Below are 24,236 nucleotides of genomic sequence, written 5' to 3' on the forward strand. Positions count from 1 at the left end.
CATTTTTTTATTTATTTCTGTATGGATATATTGTGTATTTTCAGCCTTACCCTTTAAAAATATAGACCACGGTCCTCAGTGTGTACTAAAGAATGAAAGCTTTATTCAGTCATTGTAACACAAAGAATCAAAGCTAATCATTGATCCTTATGAGGACAGATTAACAATAACTGTACAACTGCACACAGTCCCAGCCAGGCAGTGATACTTCCGAAGGTATCAGAGGCATTTCAAATGAAGAGCATCAAAAAGTGATGAACTACAACAAAATACGGTTTGCTGCTTTCATCCAAATTGCAGCAGACAGAGTGCATTAATCTATGATGAAAACCCACATGACAGAAATATCTCTGATCTTTGGTGTCACACTCCCACTTGGACCACTTCTCTTCAATCTCCCCTTTCAGTCCATTATCATAACAGGCAACAAATACAAATAATAACCAGGTAAAGGACACCTCTGCTTCAGAATGCTACTCAAGTACACACAAGTGTGTATGTACACTTACAAACGCATGTAATGCTCACACACAGATGCTACAATTCACAGATGCAAACACCAACTCACTCACCAAACAGAACATTGGTACTGGATGACTTCAGAACAACAAAGACACTATTTATGTTACCTCAGTATCGCTGCGGTATGGTTAAGTTTAGCCACAACTACACGGATCAGAGACATGGTGGACAACCAAGACCACATTGACGACAGTGCAAACATTCATCAACAGCTGCCTGAGGTGGATCCAGATACCATCAGCACCAATGGCACCAATGCCAGCATCACCAGATGGAACCCAAAAGGCACAAGAAAAAGAGGCCGGCCCAAGATCACCTGGCAAAGGGACCTCGAGACTGAAATCAAGTAGAGCGGCCTGACATGGAAACAGCTATAAAGGAAGCCCAGGAGAGGAGACTCTTGACCTGGTGGTCAACAGCCTATGATCCATGAAAAGGAGCCATAAGCACAAGTAAATTTCGGCTTCTTTTTTTTATTTATTTATTTATTTAGGCTGTCAGAGTTTCTGCTATTGTTAGTATATTGAAACAAGGATGGTGTTTGATAGATTGGCTTAAAAATGGTAAGTCAGAAATCTGAATGTCCTTACAAACTGTCTGTTCTATATCTAACCATGTGTTGTCTGATTGGCTGGGGTGGATCCATTTAAGAATGTACTGACGTTTATTTGCTAGAGAGTAGTGAAAATAATGTGGAGCTTCAAGTCCTTGTGTTTTTGGTTTTTGTAGAGTGGCCAGTTTAATTCTTGGTGTTTTATTTTTCCAGTAGAATTGAGTAACGATTGAGTCAAGCGACTTCAACCAGGAGTGAGTGGGTTGAGATGGTATCATTGTGAATAGGTAATTTATTTTAGGAAGTATTGTCATTTTAACTGTAGCTATTCTGCCCATGAGTGATAATGGTAGGTTCATCCAGCGGAGGAGGTCGTCATTTATTGTTTTAAGTTATGGAGTGAAGTTGAGTGTGAACAGCTCTGACAGCTTGGGGGAAATATGTATTCCCAAATACGTGATGGCACCTGTGCAGAAAGGGATAGGTGGTGTATGGGCTGCCCCATCCCCACTGTTACTGTCTAATGGAAGGATGGATGATTTACTCCAGTTAATGGAGTAGTCGGAGATATTAGAGAAAATTTAGGCTTCTAAGCCCTCTTGGGTAAGTTGAGGGAAAGATTGTGGTCATTGTTAATTACTGTATTTAAGAAATCCAACAGACTTTCAGATTTCAGATGGGATTTGAGCCCTGGCCACTAAGGTAAACACATCAAACAGCCATTTCATGCTATGTAAGCATGAGACTTTCTCTTGCATTGGCACTGGACATTGGCATTGGATGTAAATCGTGTATCGCACATCTAACCAACATGAATGCAATTCCACAGAAAACTCCACTTCTCAAGCACACAAGCATATTTATTTGAATAACTGGTACCTGGTTGTAGAGAGCACACACATGCAGTGCAGTGTTTCCAGATGCATTCTGGGCGCTCATCTCAGCTCCGTAGAACAGCAGGTGTTCCAGGTGTTGCACATGGCCATAGCGGCATGCCTGAAAGGACATAATCAGACATTTACTTTATTTACAAAACAAATCCTAGTTTACTTACAAAGTCAAAAGGGAGCCATCATACATCGTCTCTGAATGAATATACATTTTATAGTCATCTTTGTTGTATCGAGGTGTGACAAAGGCCCCACGCTGGACTTTAATCAGGAAAGTAAGAGGAATGTGCAACGTATCCAAATGAGTCAATAGTACATCGTGTTTTGTGAGGTTGTCAGTCACGATGAAGAAAAGGTGAAAACTGGTGCTTTTAATCTGTTATTTTATTATATTATATTTTAATATAGCCCATTGAACTTCTTTATTTTGCCACAAAATATAGTTGGAGCAGTGATGATAGTGCAATAGCTTGAATACTCTCAAATATAAAAGGCAGCCCAAATACATGTTTCTACAGATGAGATGACAACTAAAACATGAACACCTCAGAAATGTTATAAGTGTTGAATATTTTTCCTTTCTTTTCCCTCGGGCTAATTCTCCTCACACATGCTTTTAACAGTCTCTAAAAGCAAGAGAGAAACTTGTTTGTATCACCTGAGGCCAAATCTGTGAGTTAAAATTATTCTGACAATAGTTATGCTTTTTTTCTGCTTCTTCGTTTCACATAACTCGGAGCAATACACTTTTCATCTAATCTCTATCCATCTCCTCTCTGTTCTTTCCCTTCTACTCCGGGGTTTTGTCCTGTGTCATTGAGAGAAGCACACCGACTCTTCCCAGCAATCGTTCTCGCCCTCCTGTGTTCTGTCTCGCTAAGAGTGTGTGACAGCAGTGAGACAGCACACAAATGATGCTGGGATTGTTGTTGGTTATCAGACCTTCAGCAGTGTATCCTATTGTACACGATATATACCTCTAGAATACTAATGCTGGAAAGGACATAGAAAAAGGGGGAGACGAGAGGAAGGAGGTGAAATAAATACAATGGGGAGAAAATGTGTAGAGCTGAGGGGTGTTTGGATTTATTGTACAGTATCTTGAATGCTTCAACACAAAAAACACGATCTGATGCAGCATTGAAATGCCATATATCCTTCCAGTTTAAACCCTTACTGTATCTGCAAACTAAAAAGGAACACTTTTCAACAAACAAAGGCTCCTCTGCATCGCTCCCACGGCAGTACCTGAACACACTTCAGCAGAAAGGAGGACAGAAATGGTTTATAAGCCCAAAGAGGAGACATCACTGGGCGTCATATGCAAGAACATTTTCGTATTTTCTTTACAGAAATTCTCTGCTCCAAGTCGGTTTCGCAAAACTATTTTAAGTGCACAAACCTTAAGTAAATTGATGAATTTCACCTGTTCATGAGGATGTGCACATTCAGATCATTTTAGCATCATGAACACCCCTACAACCTCATATCAGGCTACCTGCTCCACTCTGTGTGCAAGTTTGATTCACAAAAAATGTCACACAAAAGGCAAAAAGAATATTCTCATGCCGCAGAGCTTCAAGTCCTGCTGTCAGAAATCGGTAGATAACCCCACAACAAATTTAGCAGTGTTGGTAGTGGTGTCAGAGGACCACTTTGTGGTTATATTATAGATAGTATAGCTGCCAATGATGTGTTGTTATGGCAGCGGGATATTGTAGAGTTGGGTTTCTATACTCACCTCAAATTAGTCATTATATTTATTTATTTGTATTTATATTTAAAAAACATAGTGTGGTGTTATCTCCTGTGATTAAAATATTGATGCTACATTTTTTTTTTCTAGAAAAGACGAAAGAATGTTGATTCCCCTATTTTCTCAAGAGTAAAATGTTGCCATTCAACATCTCGGGCGACTGTGGACAGCAGGGCCGTCCTTCAATCAGAGGATCCCGGCTCCGGCTCTGCGAGTCGCATGTCGATGTGTCCTTGAGCAAAGACACTTAACCCCAAAATTGCTCCCGTAGCTGTGCCTACGGTGTAGAAATGTGATAGAATCTGAATTGCAAGTCGCTTTGGATAAAAGCGTCTGCTAAATGACTGTAATGTAATGTAATCTCCTCTGAACATATTGATATTCAGTGTGAGCAACAGAGGTGATGAGTCCCATTTAAAGCACAAGAACCTTCAGACCGCCAGTGTCTGTCTGTCACTACACAGATAGGAGCTAAAAAGACCTGACACAAACAAAAACAGCATGTAGTCACTAGCCTCCATTGTGTTTACAGAGCAGGGCACGCCTTGAGGCGGTACGAGTGTAAAATGAACACATTATGCCGCCTTTGCTCTTCGTAGGTCAATGACCTATTTCTACACTTAACACAGATGGACACCTCTATTTGCACTGCCAGGCACTGGTTTAGATACAGCTGCAGCAACATTAGAATGAGTAACTGTGTCCAAGTAACTCCTTATTTCTGGAGGCCTCTACTTCACGAAGTACAGAAACACTATAGCTCATGATATTGAAGCAGTCTTCAGTATTTGTGCTGGTGCACTGCATATGTCCGAGTAAATGAGCATTCAATATGTGCGGGTGTGTGTATAGTACATGTATAGGTGTTGGTGGTCGCGCAATGAACAGTACTGAATCAGTAACGGTTTTGAAGATTTCAAATTTATTTGAGCACTCAACCCACATACAATTACAAATGTTTGTATTTGTATGTATCTGCAGCTGACAGTGCAAATTGATTGAAAACACTGCCAAAGTGGTAAATGTCCAATCCCTTATACTGGACCAGCCCCCCCCCCCCCCCCCCCCCCCCAACCAAGGGAGTCAACCACCACAAAATAAATTCTCAAACTGAGGGAAACACAAAAATCAATTCAATGAAACTCTGAAAACCAGACAAGACCTCTTACCCTGCATCTACATTTGTATTCTGCACGCAACCCATCACTGTTCTGTGTGTGAGTGTGTGTCTGTGTGTGTGCGTTTATTACCTGGTGTATCTCCTGCCAGCCATTCTCATCCACACAGCCAACCTGTGCATGATCATGCAGCAGTAGCTCACAGCAGTAGGGGTCTCCTCCGACCATCGAGCTGTGGTAGAGAGGAGTCAACCCCCTACTGTCTTTATAGTCAGGCGATGCACCCAAGTCCAACAGCGTCTAGTGGGATACGACCAAGGTTAGGGGGGAATAATGCTTTAATTACTTCATACAGTCCTGAGTCACAATGTGACGGTCAATAAGCCCAGTAGGTCTATGCTATACATATATATATATATATATATATATATATATATATATATATATATATATATATATATATATATATATATATATATATATATATAAATATATATATATATATATATGTATATATATATCCAGGCCATATATGTTATTAACACGAAGTAAATGCTATCTCAAGAAAAAATCTCAGCAAAGTAATCATTCAGTCAGTGATTAGAAGCATTATTGTGCTGTAGGACATGTATACAATAATTAGAAAATAAACTATTTATTGATTTTATTTGGAGAAATAAGCATGACCTTTTGAAGACATACTATACCAAACAGCAGCAACGGCTTATGTATATTACACGGCCCAGTGACACTTAATATTTGGATAACGGCAATGACTGAGCTTAAATTACCAATTCCATTTTCAACAGTTCTGGCTCAACCGGAAATCAATTATATGACTCATGTAAATCCTTTCATTTAGGTTACAAGCCTCCTCAAACCAGACATATACAAGGCCATTCAATGAATACGCCAGCCCATTCAAAGAGGGCATGTTAATCCTCACATATTTAGTAATTGTTCAAGCACCCTCTGTACTGAATCGCTCAAGCCCCCTCTGCCAGAGATTGGCTATACCTGCAAGCTCTCCGTTTGCAAGCAAGCAATTGGTGTAGCGAAAGAAATAAAAGAGATGAGTCAGCTTTCTGCGACAATTGTGTGTGTGTTACACTTACTATAAGTGCTGTATGGTTCTTGCTGCTCACGGCCTTGTGCAGGGCAGTAATGCCATCTTTTGTTCTGAAGTCCAGATGTGCCCCTCTGCTCTTTAGCACCTTGATGAGATCTGCACATCCCTCCAGCTGTGCTGCCAGCGTTAGAGGACATTCTGTAAAATGTAAGGATGAGCAAGCAAACAACATAACATTGTTTTACTTTCAGTGACATTAATGTGCATTATTCTTAGTATATGAACATCCAACAATTGGAGATGCCAATATTTGATGACAAAATAGCACGCTCCACTAACTGCCTTGACTGCTGTGATTGCCAAAGTGACTGCTTCCTGTTGGTGTCAAACCAACCTATTCTCAACCCCCCCCCCCCCCCCCCCCCCCCCCTTCACAGATCCTCTGTCAGATGACAGGTCACCAAACAGGGAAATGAATCCAGAAAGAGGGAGAGAGGGAGAGAAAGAGAAAGCATAAGACTGTTATTTAACTAAAGTAGAGAAGAGGTGGGATAGTTCTTAGTACAGCCTTCCTCACCTCCTGTGTCTGGATCATGGAAGTTGGGGTCCAGGCCTTTTTCCAGGAACCTTGAGACCCTTTCAATGTTCCTCTGCTGCACATACTCCATAAACTTCTTCAGGTTTGCCTAATGGAGGGAGACAAGGGAGCAGGGAGGGGTAGGGGGGAGGTGGAGGAAAAGACAGCTGTGATTGGTTGATGTCAGACTCTTGTGGATGGGGATGTTTAATAATGCAGTTCAGAGATGGAAGCTAAAGTCGCTGCTCTCTCTCAGTCTGTGTTTGAAGGTTTTATTTCTGTTCTGTCATGCCAAGCAAATGGACCATGTGCAGTATATATTTATAAGCTGCAATAGGATGGACCAAAAAAGACAAGGAAAGGGCTGTAAAGTAATGCTGAAATGAAGACCTTTCCTTTGGATATTAGAGCCAAGAAAATGAGATTTTAAGGCTAACGTCACATTTAGAGTGAAAATGCAATGGTCATAATATTGTACAGTGCCTGAGAGCAATGCTATTGCATCACTGAATCTAACATTGATGTTTAAACCACAGTCATAAAACAGGCAGAGACACATGCACAAACACACGTGCAAATCCCACCAGAATCCTAATACACTCATACTGTACACACACACACAAACACTAAATTTCCTCTGTGACTTATGATGAAAACATATTCATCACCTCTGCTGATGGGTGTAAGCCCGTAGAGTATAGAGTGAAAAATGAAGCTGTGAACAAGGTAGCAGCACTAACATTTCATAATAGATTACTATGAAGAATCAGGACAACAATCTATCTTGGAATATCTGACACACAATATTACAGCACAGAAAGTAGCTAATGACTATTTTGCTAGACTTAAAAATAGCAATTATTAAAACTAGACTACTACACTATAGTTTAATACTGAACATATCAAATATCAATGAGGACAAGGACGATAGCCGAATATGAATCTTGTGGATGTAATTACAGAGACAATATCGGCAGTATACCAAATGAGCTACACAGGAAACTTTCATAACTATTGAATTCTGTGTTACTCAGAATCAGTCATTACGTAACATCCACATGTGCAAAACCCTCCAGACAGACACAGACACACACACACACGTACACACACACACATTACATTTTACCCAACTGAATTACTTAGCACAAGGCATTTAGTACAACAAACTTAAACACATACAAACATGTATACTCACATGCAAGAACGCGAACAGAACTCAGCAGCCTTTTACACTCACCGTGTGTGGCATCATATACTGCATATCCCTCGTTCTTCAAAAGTCACACTCTGCACCTTCCGAATTTCACATCACACTCTCCCTTTCCCTTCACACGAGTCATCTGCAGCCCGCTTGCCCCTACAAGCTTGCCTTTTTGCTCATGCACACCACACTGACATGCTGCGTGGAGTTGCCGACCGCTTCTCTCACCATCTCCAAGTCAAACTGAGTGAGAGAAATTCACTTTGGCTTTTTCTTTTTTTTTTTTGATGCTCGGTGAGGCAGTTGTTATGGTGATGGGATACAAAGACAGCTCTGGCAGCCAATGTACACAAGAGTGGGAAGAGCATTGAGGTTGTGTTTGTGAGTGTGTGAGTGTGTGAGTGTGTGAGTGTGTGTGTGTGTGTGTGTGTGTCCTGCACAATGCCTCGTATACTGCCTTGAAGAGACTCGTGATGATTTGCCAGCGATCAGCTGGCTCTGATGTGTGTTTTATTGCTTGTTGACAGAGGGCTGATGATAAGCATTTGTAATGATTTATCTGCTTTGGCGAGGGTCTCAATTAACTCTTCATATTTTCTCAGTTTCGCTATCTTTCTCTCTCTCTGTAACACACGCCTATAAATGCACACACGTGCAAAGACCTTCCGAGTTACCGTGACATACTGACAAATCAGAAAGAAAACAAACAAAGTAAAGGATGACGGACAGTCCTATAAAGCCCTGTGCAGACAGGTGGAGTGACAAGATACAATTAGCTTGTTGTTTTGCAAGACCAAGAATTTGTCATGAAACTGAAAAATATTTCAATAACATGAACTAAAATCTTAATCAAAGATACAAATTTCAATATAATCCTGAATAACAATTAGATATGAAATGAACTACATTTACTTAAATTCCAAACCTATCAATCTAAGTTTTAAAAAAATAGATAAGACAAGTTTACAGTTTATATTTCAAGCTCAAAAACATTTACAAAATTGGCAAATTTTATCCTTTAGCAATATTAAAAAAGAATCCAAACTTAAATCTCTGCATGTCTTTTGTGACTCCTCCTTTAGAAACTGCAATTCTCTTTTTTCCTGCCCAAAAAACACAACAAAAATACTGCGGAAACGCCTTCAGCTAGTACAGAGAGAGGAGTGTGGATCATTTTATTCAAACCATCTGTGCACTGATTACCTATTACTTTTATTAGCAATCCCTTAACTGTCGATAGATCTATCTTCAGCATTTTCATTTTCATTCATCATCTAAGCTTGTGAATGCACACGCAGCAGGACGTGGCAATGATTGGCAAGTGGGGTACAATCTTCCTCCACAGTTCATGAAATTCAAGGGAAATTAAAAAATAAAGTGGGACAAATTCAAAGGAGTAGGAAAAGAGGAGTCGTAGCCCAATCTGTTTGCATTTCATTCATTGATTTGCAAAGTTTCAATCACATATGAATGTGAATACCGTCCCTCATGGGCCTAGGCCCATCATGATAGTCTGGATGTGGCCTTCTGTTGTTTCCTGGGAGGAAAACTGACATTTTAAAACTCTTTTAATGACTTACGGTTATCATAAGGTAGTTATGGTGATGTAGCCTGACAACAACTGAGGGGTGGATGATAAACAGGGCAAAGACCATTAGGAGCAATGATATCAACCTTGACAGTATATGTATTTATATTCCATTACAACATTTAATAGAAAACTAAATAATAAACATCAAAACCATCAGCAGAGGTCCTGAAATCTAGTGAGCTAAATTATGAATCACTCAAGCTCTTAAAAAACACAAACACCATTGTTTTGTCAGATTATGACTGATAGAGATGATGTACAGGCTAAATACAAGGTGTGTGAGGGGACCGTTTGTCGTAAGCATGTAGGCTTCTCTGGCAGTCAGCCCTGTCTGGAACAGCGTGATATCCTGTCTGAGTGAACTGCCGTAGGAAGTTGTAACCCACTAACACAGAAACACCAATCAATCACACTAACAGGAAACGGTTGAGGAGCTGAGAGTGAGCTCAATGTTAGTGGATGTGTATGTGCACTGGCGAAGTCATACAACAGGTAACTATTTCCAGACAGAAGCACAATTCTTGTTTCGGGAAAGTCACTGAATATGCAATACATCCCCCTAATTTTGTGAAGTACAAAGCAATTTCTATATGAACAGCCTTAGACCTGCCAGTTTGCTTTTGTTGCTACAGTAGTTTCAATTGTCTTAAGGGGAATAACAAACAGACAACTTAATAGCTAAATCTGATCCAGCATGTACTCCACAACAAACAAAGTCCCCAGAACTTGAGCGAGTGTACACCACACCACTTCTCCATCCGATTAGGACACTCAGGACTACATTCTTACAGCGCTACAATTTGATTTCATGTAAAGCAGTCTGTTGTAGTTACCTCCACAGATAACATGATAGTTCACTGGTAAAATGCATCAGATACACAGGCGCACACACACACACATGCACCTCATGTCACTATGAGAATCTAAATCACAACAACCACTATCCTCTCCAGGGAGGAAGGGCAACCCTAGCAGGGAGACAGAATCAGTCGAAACAAGAAATAAAAACGACAGATGCCCAACACACAACCACGTATGTGCATATGTACATATGGTCATGAATAACTAAACCTGCATGCTCATGTAGACATGTTGGGAGAGGAAGGTAACAGACCATTACCATACCAGCAGCTGAGGTGCACTCAGAGAGACACTCGGATAAATACATGTCTTTAAAACACTGTAATTATTTTCAGACCCTCAGTCACATCACTACTAACACAGTTATAAAACAGCACAGTTATAAAACAGCACACACATCATGTTCAACTTTAGAAGGAAAGATGTGGTCTTAGTCACACCATACTTATTTTGGCCAATGAATGAGCAGAGACACTTGCCATGTCGCCATTTAATAATGATAACCAATACAGCAGCAAACTCTGTACCTACGTAGACACTCATCTGTCACCGTCACACAGTAAACCAAGCAAGTAGCTCATCTTCAAACTGTCAGTCCGACTGTGTCTCACCTAAACTGCCCCTTAAATCCCACACTTCATTCCAAACAATAAGTGTTTGGTCTGGGGAAGTAACAGTATTATATTTTGACAGAAATACTACCGAGGGAAAAGAAAATGGCAGCTTTGCACTGCCAAAATGGACGGTTTACCAAAACTGCTGCAATGTGCCCAAGGTCGTGAAAGAGCGAGTCAGAATAAAACTCTATTACCTGTAACTGGTCTATAATGTCATGTGATTATTTCTGTTACATATCATTGCATTTGTGTCCTCCTTCCGTCTGCCATGATCTATCAGTTTGCGGCTGAGCTTGCTGAGGCTGTGACAGTAAAACACAGTGTATTGTTCTATCTCTAAGCCATCCCACAGTTTGCAGGCTGAGCCATTAAGTATCGTTACACAGACCAAATTAGAAGGAGATCACATATTTACAGATCAATATTGAGAAACAGTTTGACTGTTGGTCTATGCAGCTTTGTACATACACTGTCATGAGGATGGTGAAACCCTGCTGTGCCAGATGACGTAAGTAAAGAGCGGGACGACAAACAAAGAAATGAAGAGAGGAAGGGCAAAATGAAAGACAGTGTCTTATCAAGAAACATCAGCAACGATCAAATCAGAGAATCTATGGCAATTTACCGACTTGTGAAACCAAGAACATATCCTGCAGATTCAGTTTGATGCTCTGCCCAAGGTGTCCTCATCTCTGCTCGAAATTAATCTCAATTAAAGGGTTTGATTTGTGCTACCTTTGATACAATTATGATCTTTGTCCGTGCATTCTTTTCACAGACGGCTACGAAACTTTTGTGCTACGACTGCTGGACATTTCTTTAAAAGAATCTGAAAAATAATGTGCTTATGAATAGATTATGAATACAAGCAATCAGAAATCTGGAAAGTAATGCATTAATCACGCCAAACCACTAATACCAATGTTGACTTTGTGGTCATTTAGTAACCTGAGACGCAACCCCTACCTAAAAATGAAACTTCACCACAGTGAAGGACTCTGCCTTCTACAGACTTTTTGTAATGTTGGCACCTTGCTACTCCAGCTAGCAGGACAAAGATGATGAAGGCTCGTTCTTTCAGTTCAGTATCCTGAGGAGGCTCTTGTCTCCACCACTAAGGGGGGGGGGGGGGGGGGGGTATCTGTCTGACACAACCTGATAAAAGCCTGGGTAGGAGGCCACAACCTACAGAGACAACACGACTCCCCCTGCCTCCCTTGCCGTCTTCCCTGCCTCTTTTACTCACTCTGTATTGCAGCTGTTCTCCCTTAGTTTTCCTCCTCCTCTGTTTTTATTTTGCCATAGCTTGATAAAAGGATGTGTACACACACACACACTCAAAGTTCAGTAGCTAATGTGCATCCATGTGTAATCCATACAGCATGCACATATGTGTGTCAGACACTTTCACTGCCCTATATTTTCACTCATTACCACATGGCTACATAGCCCCTGGTCCCTCACAGCTGGCCTGCAGTACAGCGGGCCATGGATGAGTCGTAATTAAAATGTTCACCAACATGATGCTTATTCGGGAGGATCATATACTGACCTAATGTGAGCTGGCCCGTAAAACACACACATGTTCTAAAGCGTCACAACTGCTAAGGCAATAAACACAGGGAGCCAGTATAGTGGGTCATGGCTAAGCTCTGGGGACCGTCAGATATCAGGGTGATATGAGTACAGCCTAAACAGTTGGGATAGAGCAGAGGCCTCAAGCAGAAACAGGGTCCTGCTGTCAGTGCAGGACAAGCATATGGATACGGTGAAAGATATCCATCAATGTGTCTGTAGTCCACAAGAAGGAGTTCAGACCATGGATGTATGAAGAGAAATGGATACAGCGTTGGATAGAATAATTCAGATTTGAAAATTCAGATTCAATTGTAAATCATTTTACAACTTTTCAGACACAATGATTTTAATAAGGACTATTCCAGTGTTCATACTGGGAAGTTGATTTAGCTAAAACAATATCCGCTGATGTTGCTTTCCAAATGTAAGTCTATGGTAAAGAAATGTATCTTTGAGCCCAATGGCATCACGTGACGGACCCAGCAGTTGTAAATGCAAATGTACAATTTGCTTCAAAGCCCTTGGTTCAGACTCAAAGCATTGCTTAGTGAAGTTAACCATTTCATAGTGTAATCCCTGATAGTTTGCAACAAAGTAGACTGTTAAAAAGTGTCACTGATCTCACTGAGGCTACAACTTCTGACTCACATAAGACTCGTTTGTGCTTCTAACTCATCAGGTTTACCGTGTCAGCATTGAGCTGTCACATTTGTACCGTGAAGTTCATTCAGGTGCCAGGTGACTCTTCTCTACTCAGCTTGTCTGGACAGTGATGTGGAAAAATCGTGTGACACTGACACTCAGCTACATCCGAGCAAACAGTGTCACTGATGAGCAACAAAACGGAAACTACTGTGGTTCATTTGATTCAATGATTTACTTGTAAGCAATCTGTTAATAAAAAGAAAAATGTAGAAAGTTCTGTACATACGTATAAACATTCATATTCAAAATTACAATCATCATGAACAGGCAGCGATTTAGGGAGTGTCCATTAATACAATCATGCCAAATACAAATTGTGGCATGAACAACCAGTCACACGTTAAAGGAGTCAACTGCCTCTTCTTGAGTGTATTCACGTCAGCGAACACAAACAATCTTATCTGGCACACAGTGAACCTGATTCTCTGTCTGTCTGTGCTTTGTTGACAGTCACATAAAGGCTGGAGCGAGAGCGGGCAAGCCTTGACCTCCGTCTTCCCAGATGCTTTGGACAAAGGCAGTCCTGCTGCAGGGGCACTGCATTTTAATTAGACACACAAACCTAGAGAGACACAACTCCATATTAGATACACGCAGTATCCGGCTACATTCACTCCCACCTCACGGAAGAGCTGTTAAAAGCAGTGGTAGTATTTGTCACACGAAGAGTTTCTTTCCTGTTTTTTTTTTCATTTCATTTGTGTGCTATATTAAAGTATATTGAAGTTTTCCATCAAAAGTAAATATCTGTGAAATGTAACTGAAAATGAAGCGACAAAATGGATTTAAATGAATGTCCTGTACAATCACAGTACATAATAAAACACATTAGACTCGTAGTGCATGATGAGATGAAGACAAGAACGTGCTGCTCGAGACAGGATTTTATTTTCAATCTGGAATATGAGGCTTATTCTATCACAGGCAATATAAAAGTAGGCTATGGTAAGTAGTGCCAGAGTGAGTCGTAAGGGTTGACAGTAAGAGCAGGAAATGTATGTCAGATGAAATAGATAACATGTAGATAGATAAGTTAGCAGGGCAAATGATTGAAGCGAGGTTCGCAATGTGAAGTTGATGCAGTACTGTAGTAGTATTGTATGGTTTAGAGAAACGGGTCTTTTTAATAATCTTGTATAAATATGGGCTTGTAGTTTCAGTCAAAAGTGAAAGTAAAGGAAAGCATGCAGTTTTTTCACTGAGCTCCCTTGCTGAGGAAGATAAAAGCAAGAGGCATCATGTTTAAGCATACTAAGATGTGCTTCAAGTCTTTGGCAAAACCACAAAGCAAACCGTGACAGTAGAGACTGCCTAAAGAAGCTGTCACTGGTCTACTGCTGCTTCTTCCATTTGACTCAGGGTTCCCTATCAAAACAGAGGCTTTTCTTTTTATACCTCTTATCAAATGAAGAAAAAAACACACGCAAATGGCTTTGCTAGTTTTATTTGTGATGATATGATATGGTGTGGCAGAAACACAAGTGAATGGGGTCCTGTGAGGGGAGGGAACGGAGGAGAGATAGAAGAGAAAATAAAGTGTGAGCAAAAGAGATGCGAATAGAGTGGAGCAGTAATCTATTTACGGCTCTAATCTTTCTTATCGCCTGCGATATTGTTTTTTTCTTTAAACGTAAAGACAATAAAAGACGGAAACATGTCATTGACATAAACAACCTACTAATACACTGAGTTGTTGTTTAATACTGTAATTTACTACTATCGATGTTTATCCTCAAACAGCCACAGGTGAGCCAAAAGTCAGATTATTATTATTATTATGAAAATATTTTTACTCTCAATGGCTGTGCTGGCTGGCCCTCTCCGTGTGCATTTCCTCCACAGCAGTGTAAACCCCTCGCCTGGACCTTGCAGCTTCCCTGGGCCATGGACACGCTGCATCCTCTCTCCCAGCGGGTTTAGTGACGGAGCCCCCTGTTCCTGGCTGTTAACCCGAGCAGACCGGCGATTCTGGCAACAGTTACATTCCACCACTGCTACAACGAGAGCACTAAATTGTTTACAAGAGGACAACATTTTCTTCCAGGGGAGTATGATTTTAGACTCCCCTTGAGGGTCCGTGGTCGACGTACCATAGTCTCACAAAATCCTGTGGGAATCACTGTATTCTGTACGGTCTTGGTCTTTGTCTGTTTCCAGGCTGTATTCGTGCTGACCATTGTCTGATTGTGAGCCAATCTTATTACAGCAAATCATGTCTCCATGTCAAACAGGGTCCCGGGTGGCTGTCTGTCAGATACAATGGCTATACAGAAAACACCAGCATCTTAAACGTCCGTGCTTAGCCATATTTTGGCACATTTGGCCGATACCTGGCATATGGATGGGCAACAACGCATGCGAGAGGCAGTGCGGTAGTGGTTTGAAAGGTTCCTATGGATGCCTTGCAGTAAATATGATTAACTGTTGAAAGGTTTTCAGTTGAGTATTCCTTTAACAAAAACTAAATGCTGGTTTCCACATTGACAGTTGAACTGTTTATAAATCCACCGCCGACAGGCAGAGTGTATGTTTAACAATATATCTTACTGGTGTAAATCTGTCCAATAAAGGAACATATTAATTAACCTCCTTGGTTTAATGTGGGTGTTTAAAGTCCCCCACGAGACACAAAGCTGCTGCGTACCGTTCCATGCCTGTTAGAACAGATTGGTGTGTTTGTGTGTGTATGTGTGTGTGTGTGTGTGTGTGTGTGTGTGTCTATAAGCACTTCTGCCTCTGTCGTTTGTCTGAGAGAGCGAGAGCTTAAGTAATCTCCAATATCCATAGCTAACAGGCTTAAAGTGTAATGCTCACAGCTACAAAAAGACCAATGTACTGTAGTACGGACTTTATCCCGAGGAATAGGGTTTTCTGTGAGTGGAATCTTCAACCTTCACTGTATCACAGCGAAATAAATCTCTGAGTAATGTGATACACTCTTAAGCTTAGGGGGAAACCAACACCACGTGAAAAAAAGGACTTATTCACACATATATGTGCAAAAAATGTGCACAGAAATTAGATTTACTGATTCAGAATTTAGCCCACTAAACGCACATTTCATTCATAATGAATGAGTGCAGTAAACCACCTCAAAGACAGTGACGGGGTGCTGTTACTATAGCAACAACATCTAACACATCATTGACTGTAAATGTGTTTTGTGCAAAATGCAATTCAATTTTACACCTCTCTGGTGAGCATTTAGAAATAAGCCCAATCCCACAGCCTGCTTAGTTCACATGAGACTCAGTCATTATCATGATGATCGTAACACCTGTTCTAAATAACTTCCACCAGTGTCCCTTGTGGCGCAATATCTAAGACAGCCCTTGAACTGAGATTTGTTTCTGTATTTCAAAGAGAAAGGAAACAGAAATTCCTCTCTGCATTCTAGCCTAAAGCCAGCCTTTACCTGGACCCAAGCCATCTGCTGACACAGCATGCACACACCAGTATGACTTCAAACCATATCAAATGCACAACAGAGCAGACAAATTGATCGCATGCAAGCCCACAAACAAGTCTTCACTAAATGCGATCAGTCGTTTCCTCTTGCGGTAAAAGATGCGTCATTCATACGCTGAACAGTAAAAAAAACAAACAAAAAAAAATCAGCAGTTGCAGTCAAATGAATCAAACATCAAACCAGTTCATCGTGTGAACTTGAAGAAAAAACGCCAAACTACAAACTTTGAATCGGAAAAATCAAAGCTGGCAATCAAACAACTGAAACTAAATGCCTCAAACTACTTTAAACATCTTCTTGGTATCGATATAAGAACAGTGCCAGAGGACATTTGATGAGTCTTTTAGCAGTAGAGTGTTAAGTCTCACCTCTGGTGCCCAACTCCTCGTAGCTCTCTCTGAACGTAGCAGCATGGTACCTCCTGAGTAATCCTTTTCAGAAGCACTGGGATGATGTGTTTTAGCTCCTTATAATTCCTTGTATTCCTCTTCATGAACTACAGTTTGGGCAGTCGGGACTAGCTCCGTTAGGGTTGGCTAGAGGCTGGAACAAAGCACGGCAAAGCCACGGTCTCTTTCCTACTCATCAACACACTCACAAACATGCAGAGCACAGGCTTATTGTGCATGGACCCCAAAACACATTCTGCTGTATGCTCAACCAATTCCACCCACCCTCCTGGCCACAGTGGCAGCATGGCTTTGTCCAGCATTGTCTCTTCCATCTGAACAATGAGCGCTGGCTTACTTGCCAACCCCATTAATGCAACAACAAAAAAAGAAGGCATTGACATAAACATGAACACACAAATTTAAAATTGCAGATCTGTGTTCATGACAACACAAAGACACACACACAAGCTGTATGAAACTAATAACTCCCAAGACTGTTCCGTTCCTGCCAGTCCTATCCCGGTGTCTCTGTCCAAGAATAACCTGGGTAACAGCTATGTGGGCCATCTTCTTTTTAATGAGTCTGGCCAAAGGGCCTTGTCTTTAAAGGGGATGAAAGTAGCAAATGTGATTGGAGAGCCTGGCCACAAAAATACCACACGATTGCTCGGTACTCCCCGAAGCACTGAGCAGGCCGCACTTGACTGCAATCTACGCCGAGCTGCAGGGCTCACAAAAACACAGCAATGTATGTGGAGTAAGCGCAAGATGTGGCCTGAGATCATGCAAGTCAGACCAGGTGGCAGACTCGATGACAACTGTAAACCATCAGGTGCACCTGCTTGAAAGGTAGGCAATGTTGTGTGTGAGGACCGGGATGAGAAAAGAGTATACATCTGTACGACAGTTGAGAACATGCTGAGCATACAGACGGTGATGGAGAGGTTGGTTATGCTACAGAATTGATTTGGGAAGTTTCTTTGGATATTAGCATACATATTTCCCACATATTTCCCACTATCAAAGATGGTGGTAACCATGAACTGCATTCATGGTTCGTGAATGCTAGCTGACCAGGTGTAGATTTTGTTTTTTCTCAGCCACAGTGTCAACAACGGTTGACTGATACTGGGTTGAGCAATGAATAAAGTGGGCAGTTTACGTTCCAGTCCATAAATTGCGCCACGTGAAATATGACAATAGAGCTCTATTGTTGTTTGTATGCATGGCTGTGAGTGTTTGTAAGCAGGGGGAATGCATGCTGTCATCAGAATCAAAGAGTCCAGAGAAAGAAAGAGCTGAATCAGGTCCAGTCATGTGCTTTTAGGCAGACACGCAAACACCAGGACACAGGCAGGCGGGCAGCAGGGGGACCGAGCCAGAGGATTGAAACACAACGAAACAGACCAAAAGATAGCTGGAGCTAAGCCCAGTGACATGTGTGTCAAAATGCTGCTGAAAGGAAAGCTACACATGTTCCTTCCTTATTGAACCTGCATTTTCCACAATAGACCTCTCTCATTAATACTCTTTTTTGAACTGTTGAACATTCAAACATTCACAAAACAAAAAATAAATGAATGAAAGTAAGAGAATAAAAGAAAAAACAGATAAGTTGGGAACAGACAGTCACATTACAAAAACAACCTGTTTCAATGGCAATGAAAGTATTATATTTAACCCGTTTAACCCAATATAACTGAAATCTGCTTACTTGCAGCTTTAAAGAGAAGGTTACATTTCCCAATTAGATTGATAACCTTTATAATTTCACTTCTCAGTTCTTCAGGATTCTACACTTTCAATAAGATTGAGTGATTGATTGATTGGCTGCGAACAAGCTGAGAGAACAGAAGAGGGCAGCCACTACGCTTCAGGCTGATGCAGGGGTATGCGAGTAGTGTGTATATTCAGCCAGGCATTAATTAGAACTCTATTGTTTTTATGCCTCTGGCATCCTATTCTACAGTCAACTATTCATACTGCCTGACCTAGAATGGCATTATTCTGCGAGTGGGATGTTATGCTGTATGGAGCAAGAACTATACAATGTATTGTTTCTCTATTGTGAAATGAACTTGTGCAATGAGGTGCAGCATCATCGAGACCACACGGCAAGTTCAGTTCCAGTTCAGCGAAATGGATGGATGGATGAAAAATGCATGGTACCTCCACTCCATCATCGGTGGTGATCGGTAGTGTCTTACCTTAGAAACACACCACACATAAACAAACACAAGAAGAAAGTATGTGGAGCTTTGTACCCGCCGGCTTTTTGCTGCTGTGGTGTGTATGATTGTCATCCACCACAGAAATGTCTGTTCAGTATGAACCATATATGCATTTAGTGGATAATGTGGAGTTGACTGCATTGTCGTTTCTATGGTCTGGTGGAGGGTCTCAGTCTTCTAAGACTAGCGCAACACATTTTAACCACATTTGTTATTCCCAAAGAGCCCAAAAACACAAGCAGTACCTGCTAACAGAGACAGACATATGCTTCCTGGGGTGTGTTGTGAGGAGCCTGGGGCTATAGTTTCTACATGGCAATGGTTTCAGACTATACTGAACACAATGTAATCAATTCCTTCTTGTTAATCTGTCTAATCAATGTCTCTCTCTTGCTCTTAAACACACATACACACCCTATTCAGGTTATGTGAAAGACTAAGAGAGACGATGAGAAACTCTGGTGACGAAGTATAACACATTAGAGTACAGTGCTGCAATTCCAAGTCAATTACGCTCGAAAAGCAGTAGCACATGGTAGACAAAAACACATCGGGTGGGAGCAGCAGCCCAGCTGCCTAGCTGTAATTAGGCATCTGTAATGTTAAATAAGACTGTCACCCTACAAGCCAGGGCCAAAACAAATGAACAAAAATAACACTCGAGTGCAGCGTGTAGTTTTAATGGCTGTTACTTACACGAACTGGATTTATGAGAAACAAAGTTACAACATAACAAAAATGATACGTACAACTGTAAATGAGATGAGCGATAAGTTCTATACTGTACCAAAAATGTACCCAATGGACGTATGGAAAACATTTTTGTGTGGGACATTTGTAGTGGAGTAGGTCAGGCTGCCCATTTGTTCAGTAGCTCAGGTCAAGCTGCCCGCAGGGCATCTCTTGTTGGCAGCTGCCACGTGCTGAGCCCTCACTGACTGAGACTGACAGCTCTGATGACTCTCAGCAGAGGTTCACAAAACACTGTATGTAGCAGTTACTTAGCTTAACAAGCTTACCCACTGTGCCCCAGACATTATGCTTTCTTTTCAGCTCTGACTCTCTCTAACACTAACGCACACACAGTGAAGTCTGTTATGTGACTGTTATGTGTCTGCCATTGGCCACGTACCTCACAAGGCATTCTCCTCCCCTTCCGCTATCCGTATCCCATCTATTTAACAAGGGCAATATGGCTGCATCCTGGGCAAAGCACTGCCCAAGAAGACTGTAATTGGTTTAAAGAAGTACAAACGAGCAAGAGCGTTTTTTCCCCCGATACCAGAATGATAATGTGCGGAGCCAGACCTTTCTTTAGCTCTGACACAGCGCTGTGGAGAAAGGTCTGGCTGTCAGACCTACTGGTTCATGCATGCATGCACACATTTTCATACACAAGTGCACCTGCATGTGCACGCACACACACACACACACACACTTGCATGCAGGAATGTCTGCCACATACACACACACACACACACACAGATGTTTGCCTTACTTACTCAGAGATCCAAACTGAACAACAGAACCAGTGAACAAAAAAACATGAGCATTCTGTCAAGGTTTCAGACAAGACTGCACCAGCTATGCACACAGCCAACATGCAGCAGAGCACAACAACAGAACTAAAGCCAGAGAGCGAGAGCATAGACAGGTAGACAGGGATGAGTTGGGGAGTGTTTGGGAATTATTAGAGGTACAAAGTATGAAAAACACCAGAGATAATGATCAAATTAAATTAGAGAGATGATGAGAGCAATTGGGGTACCTTACTATTGAGTCTGGCCTTCCTGGCTTGTTTATTTTTTCTTTCTCTTCTCTCGGCTGCTTGTCCTTTGCCCAGAGCGGATCCCATCTCTCTCACACACACACACACACACACACACACAAACACAGACACGCTCCCTGTCACACACGCGCTCCCTGTAGGTCAGCTACAGTCCCAATGCCAAAACATCATCCATATGGCCATATCCAGTCCCCTTCCTCCTCCTGGTCTCCTCTCCTCTTGTCCTCTCCCTTTCTCCTTTACTACCTCTCGTATTGTCAAAGTAGCACATGCACACTCACACGGTCACTCACTCACACAAACACTCGGCCAAGCACTAACGCACACACTGACTCCTGTGCATACACAGATGGAGAGATGGTAAGGGGTGATTTTGCAGGATGCTGGAGAGAATAGAGTGAGGGTGGGGAGAGAGAGAGTAAGAGAAGAGGGAGGGAAACTAGAGGGAGGAGAGAGAGGGAAAACAGAAAGAGAAAATGAGAGGGAAAGTGGGTGGGGTGTAGAAGCAAGGAAAGACAAGGATACCCAAAGTGTGAAAGAAAATAACAGGACATAAAAATAGCGTTGCATGCTGGTGCAATCTCTGTTAATAAAATCCAAACCAAGTGTTTAATGACAGTGGGAACTTTATGACTAATGCTCATGTTTTTGTATCACAGTTTCCTGAAAATATGGTTGCATTTAAATGCAAACGGGTTGCACGATTGTTGATATTATAATTGTACAAATAACCCCATTTACACAACTACGCACAGTATGTGCAGTACGTGTGTATTCACACCTCAACTCATGAACACAGAGAGACAAACATCTCAAATTAGAATCAGCATAAATAATTCCAGCTCTCTACAACTGGTGAAATATTCTTCCATGTTTGTATTTGTTTAATTATGTTTGTGTGCGCACGTGCAAGTGCATGTTCTTGTTTCTACCCAGATATATCTCTACCTTTATTACAGCACGACATTCCTCTTCCTGAGAGAGGAAGAGGATTATGGATTATCCATCATAAAGGGAGCTTTGTGTATGAGGGATTCCCCATTGGAAACATCCTCTCATCCTGTGCCATGCATGCAGCTGTGTGTGTGTGTGTGTGTGTGTGTGTGTGTGTGTGTGTAGGTGTGTGTGTGTGTGTGTGTGTGTGTGTGTGTGTGTAGGATGTGTATATATGAGTGTATTATTCAGAAACACCACATCAAATTTCTTGATTGCTGTGGAGGGTTTAAGCACTGTGCAAATGCTCGGAGGGATATGGCATCTCAGAACAATATCACGCCTACAATGGGCTACATTCTCTGTGTGGTTTCATTGTGAATTGAAAATAATGCAGGAATTCTCATTCATAAATACAATAGGCTGCTAACAGCAATACAAAGCCTGAGTGTAGGAGGAATAGCATTACTCTGCAATAGGTTTTATGGGGGAGCCTTTTGTGAATTATGCTTTCCTATGTACTCTGTCAAACAACGTAATGTGAGCATTGTTTTAGCTTGTGAATCATACTGAACCATCTTTTACCCAAACGTTTGACGCATTTTATATTTTGATGTTGTTGCAATTTCTCTACTGCTTTATGACACGAGCACAATTGAAATGCCTTCACTCTAGCAATGTGCTCTGAGGAGTCGTGACCACATTACCAAATAGTGCGTCGCTAAATGCTGTCCACCACTTTATATGCCTCTTTGGTTTCTTCCAACCCACCCCTTGCCTCGCCATCGCTATGACTATAATGCCCAAGACTTTCATTGTATATAGAGCATCTTTTTATCTATCCAACCATCTGATCTTCCATCCCTAATGTCTATACAGTATATCTTTAATTGGCTGCAAAGGTATACCAGACCAATCCACTTTAAAATGCATGAGATCCGTTCTCCAGAACACATGTGACGAGTTCCTCACGAGGGCACATGCATCGGTACTGATTCATCTCGAGGACAGTTTGAAGCAGTAGTTCTCTGTTCATCATAAATTAGACAGCAAGAAGTAGGTGGTCTTGATCTAAACATGTCACTGTGAAAAGTGGATGATAGATACATACATCTAGAATATTTCCCTTTGATGTGACGTGCAGCCTTAACAATCATGGGGTTTTAAAATCTCAATATACTGACAGCATCGTGTAGAGTGAAATGTAAGTGCTGAAATATATACAGAGTAAAGATGCCATACTGTAATACAGTGAAGACAATGTTCATGGGAAAATGTAATGGAAATGTCAAGTCATTAAGGCAGTTTGAGTAAATTGCTGAAAGGGCTGTTATATAATAGGGGATTGGAAAAATTCTACTACTGGAAGCTCTTTGTCACACTGCAAAAAAAGCCACCCATTCTGCAGCGCTGTTCATTACTGACCTCCGACACCAAACACCCACACACATGCACTCTTTACTATACATACTCTTTAAAAAGTATACTATGTACATTTTCTGTGCAGCCATCCTGATTGGTTAACCAGGTCAGTTTCAGGGTGATGAGGCCTGGTTGGGTCGGATGTGAAGGAGGAAAGAAATAATGGGAAATCCTACCAATTATGACCTCATTTCAAACTTTAGCCTGCGGCCAATGAGCTCCATACCAGCAAAGCCGGCTAATGCTTGACCTGTGACTAACAGGGCAGCTTGCTGCAGGATGAATCGTGAACATCATACTGCTGAGGCTGCAAGAGTCTCCCATAACAGGATTTCCCTCTTTACCCCTGAACGTCATTATGCAATAAAACGAAGCACATGTGCCATTCAGATAAAAGAGAGGGCAAATGTTTTGTTACTTTGTAACATCACTTGCGTCGAGCTCATCTTCGCTAATGCACGCACAAGGTAATTTATTTTTCATTACCAGACAGCGACCTGTAAAATACCTTTAACATTCATAATTGAATAATTGGCATACTGCAGTACGACTGATGCTATAAATCATACATTATACCCAAACTCCAATTTTTACATTTATAATATTTTATAAGGAAACTTTTTATACATCTGCATTTATTAAGCATTTATTAAGCATATATAATTAAATAGCAGTTGGCTCTGTCATCAACACGTTTGCTGACTTGAACAGTATCATAGGTTGAGGTGCATTCCTTCTACATTACTTTCACGGGGGAAGCAGTGGATACTGTATCTTATTACAGCAACCAGGTTATATAGTTACCTTAACAATCATCAATAATGTAAATATACCTTCTATAATGACTGATCTCTCTGGCAGACATCTCTGTGTTGAGAGACATGCAGATTAGTAAGGAAAACAAGAATTTAATATGATTGTATCTGGAGCTTGTACTGACAAATTACCACCTTCATTCTCTT

At 41.3% G+C, this 24,236-nt stretch overlaps 1 protein-coding gene across 1 annotated transcript in view; it reads right to left on the bottom strand.

Annotated features, from left to right (window-relative positions):
- The window catches only part of shank3a (SH3 and multiple ankyrin repeat domains 3a), a gene marked incomplete at both ends in the record, with an annotated part of 114,298 nt that overhangs the window by 64,824 nt on the left and 25,238 nt on the right, over positions 1-24,236 (bottom strand). The window contains 4 exons of the mRNA XM_079278127.1: positions 1,955-2,071; positions 4,972-5,139; positions 5,955-6,106; positions 6,486-6,594. Of these exons, the coding sequence (XP_079134253.1) occupies positions 1,955-2,071; positions 4,972-5,139; positions 5,955-6,106; positions 6,486-6,594 (546 nt within the window). The remainder of the gene's footprint in view (positions 1-1,954; positions 2,072-4,971; positions 5,140-5,954; positions 6,107-6,485; positions 6,595-24,236) is intronic.

The sequence above is a fragment of the Melanostigma gelatinosum genome (genome assembly GCF_949748355.1).
Source record: "Melanostigma gelatinosum genome assembly, chromosome: 1".
Classification (NCBI taxonomy): Eukaryota; Metazoa; Chordata; class Actinopteri; order Perciformes; family Zoarcidae; genus Melanostigma; species Melanostigma gelatinosum.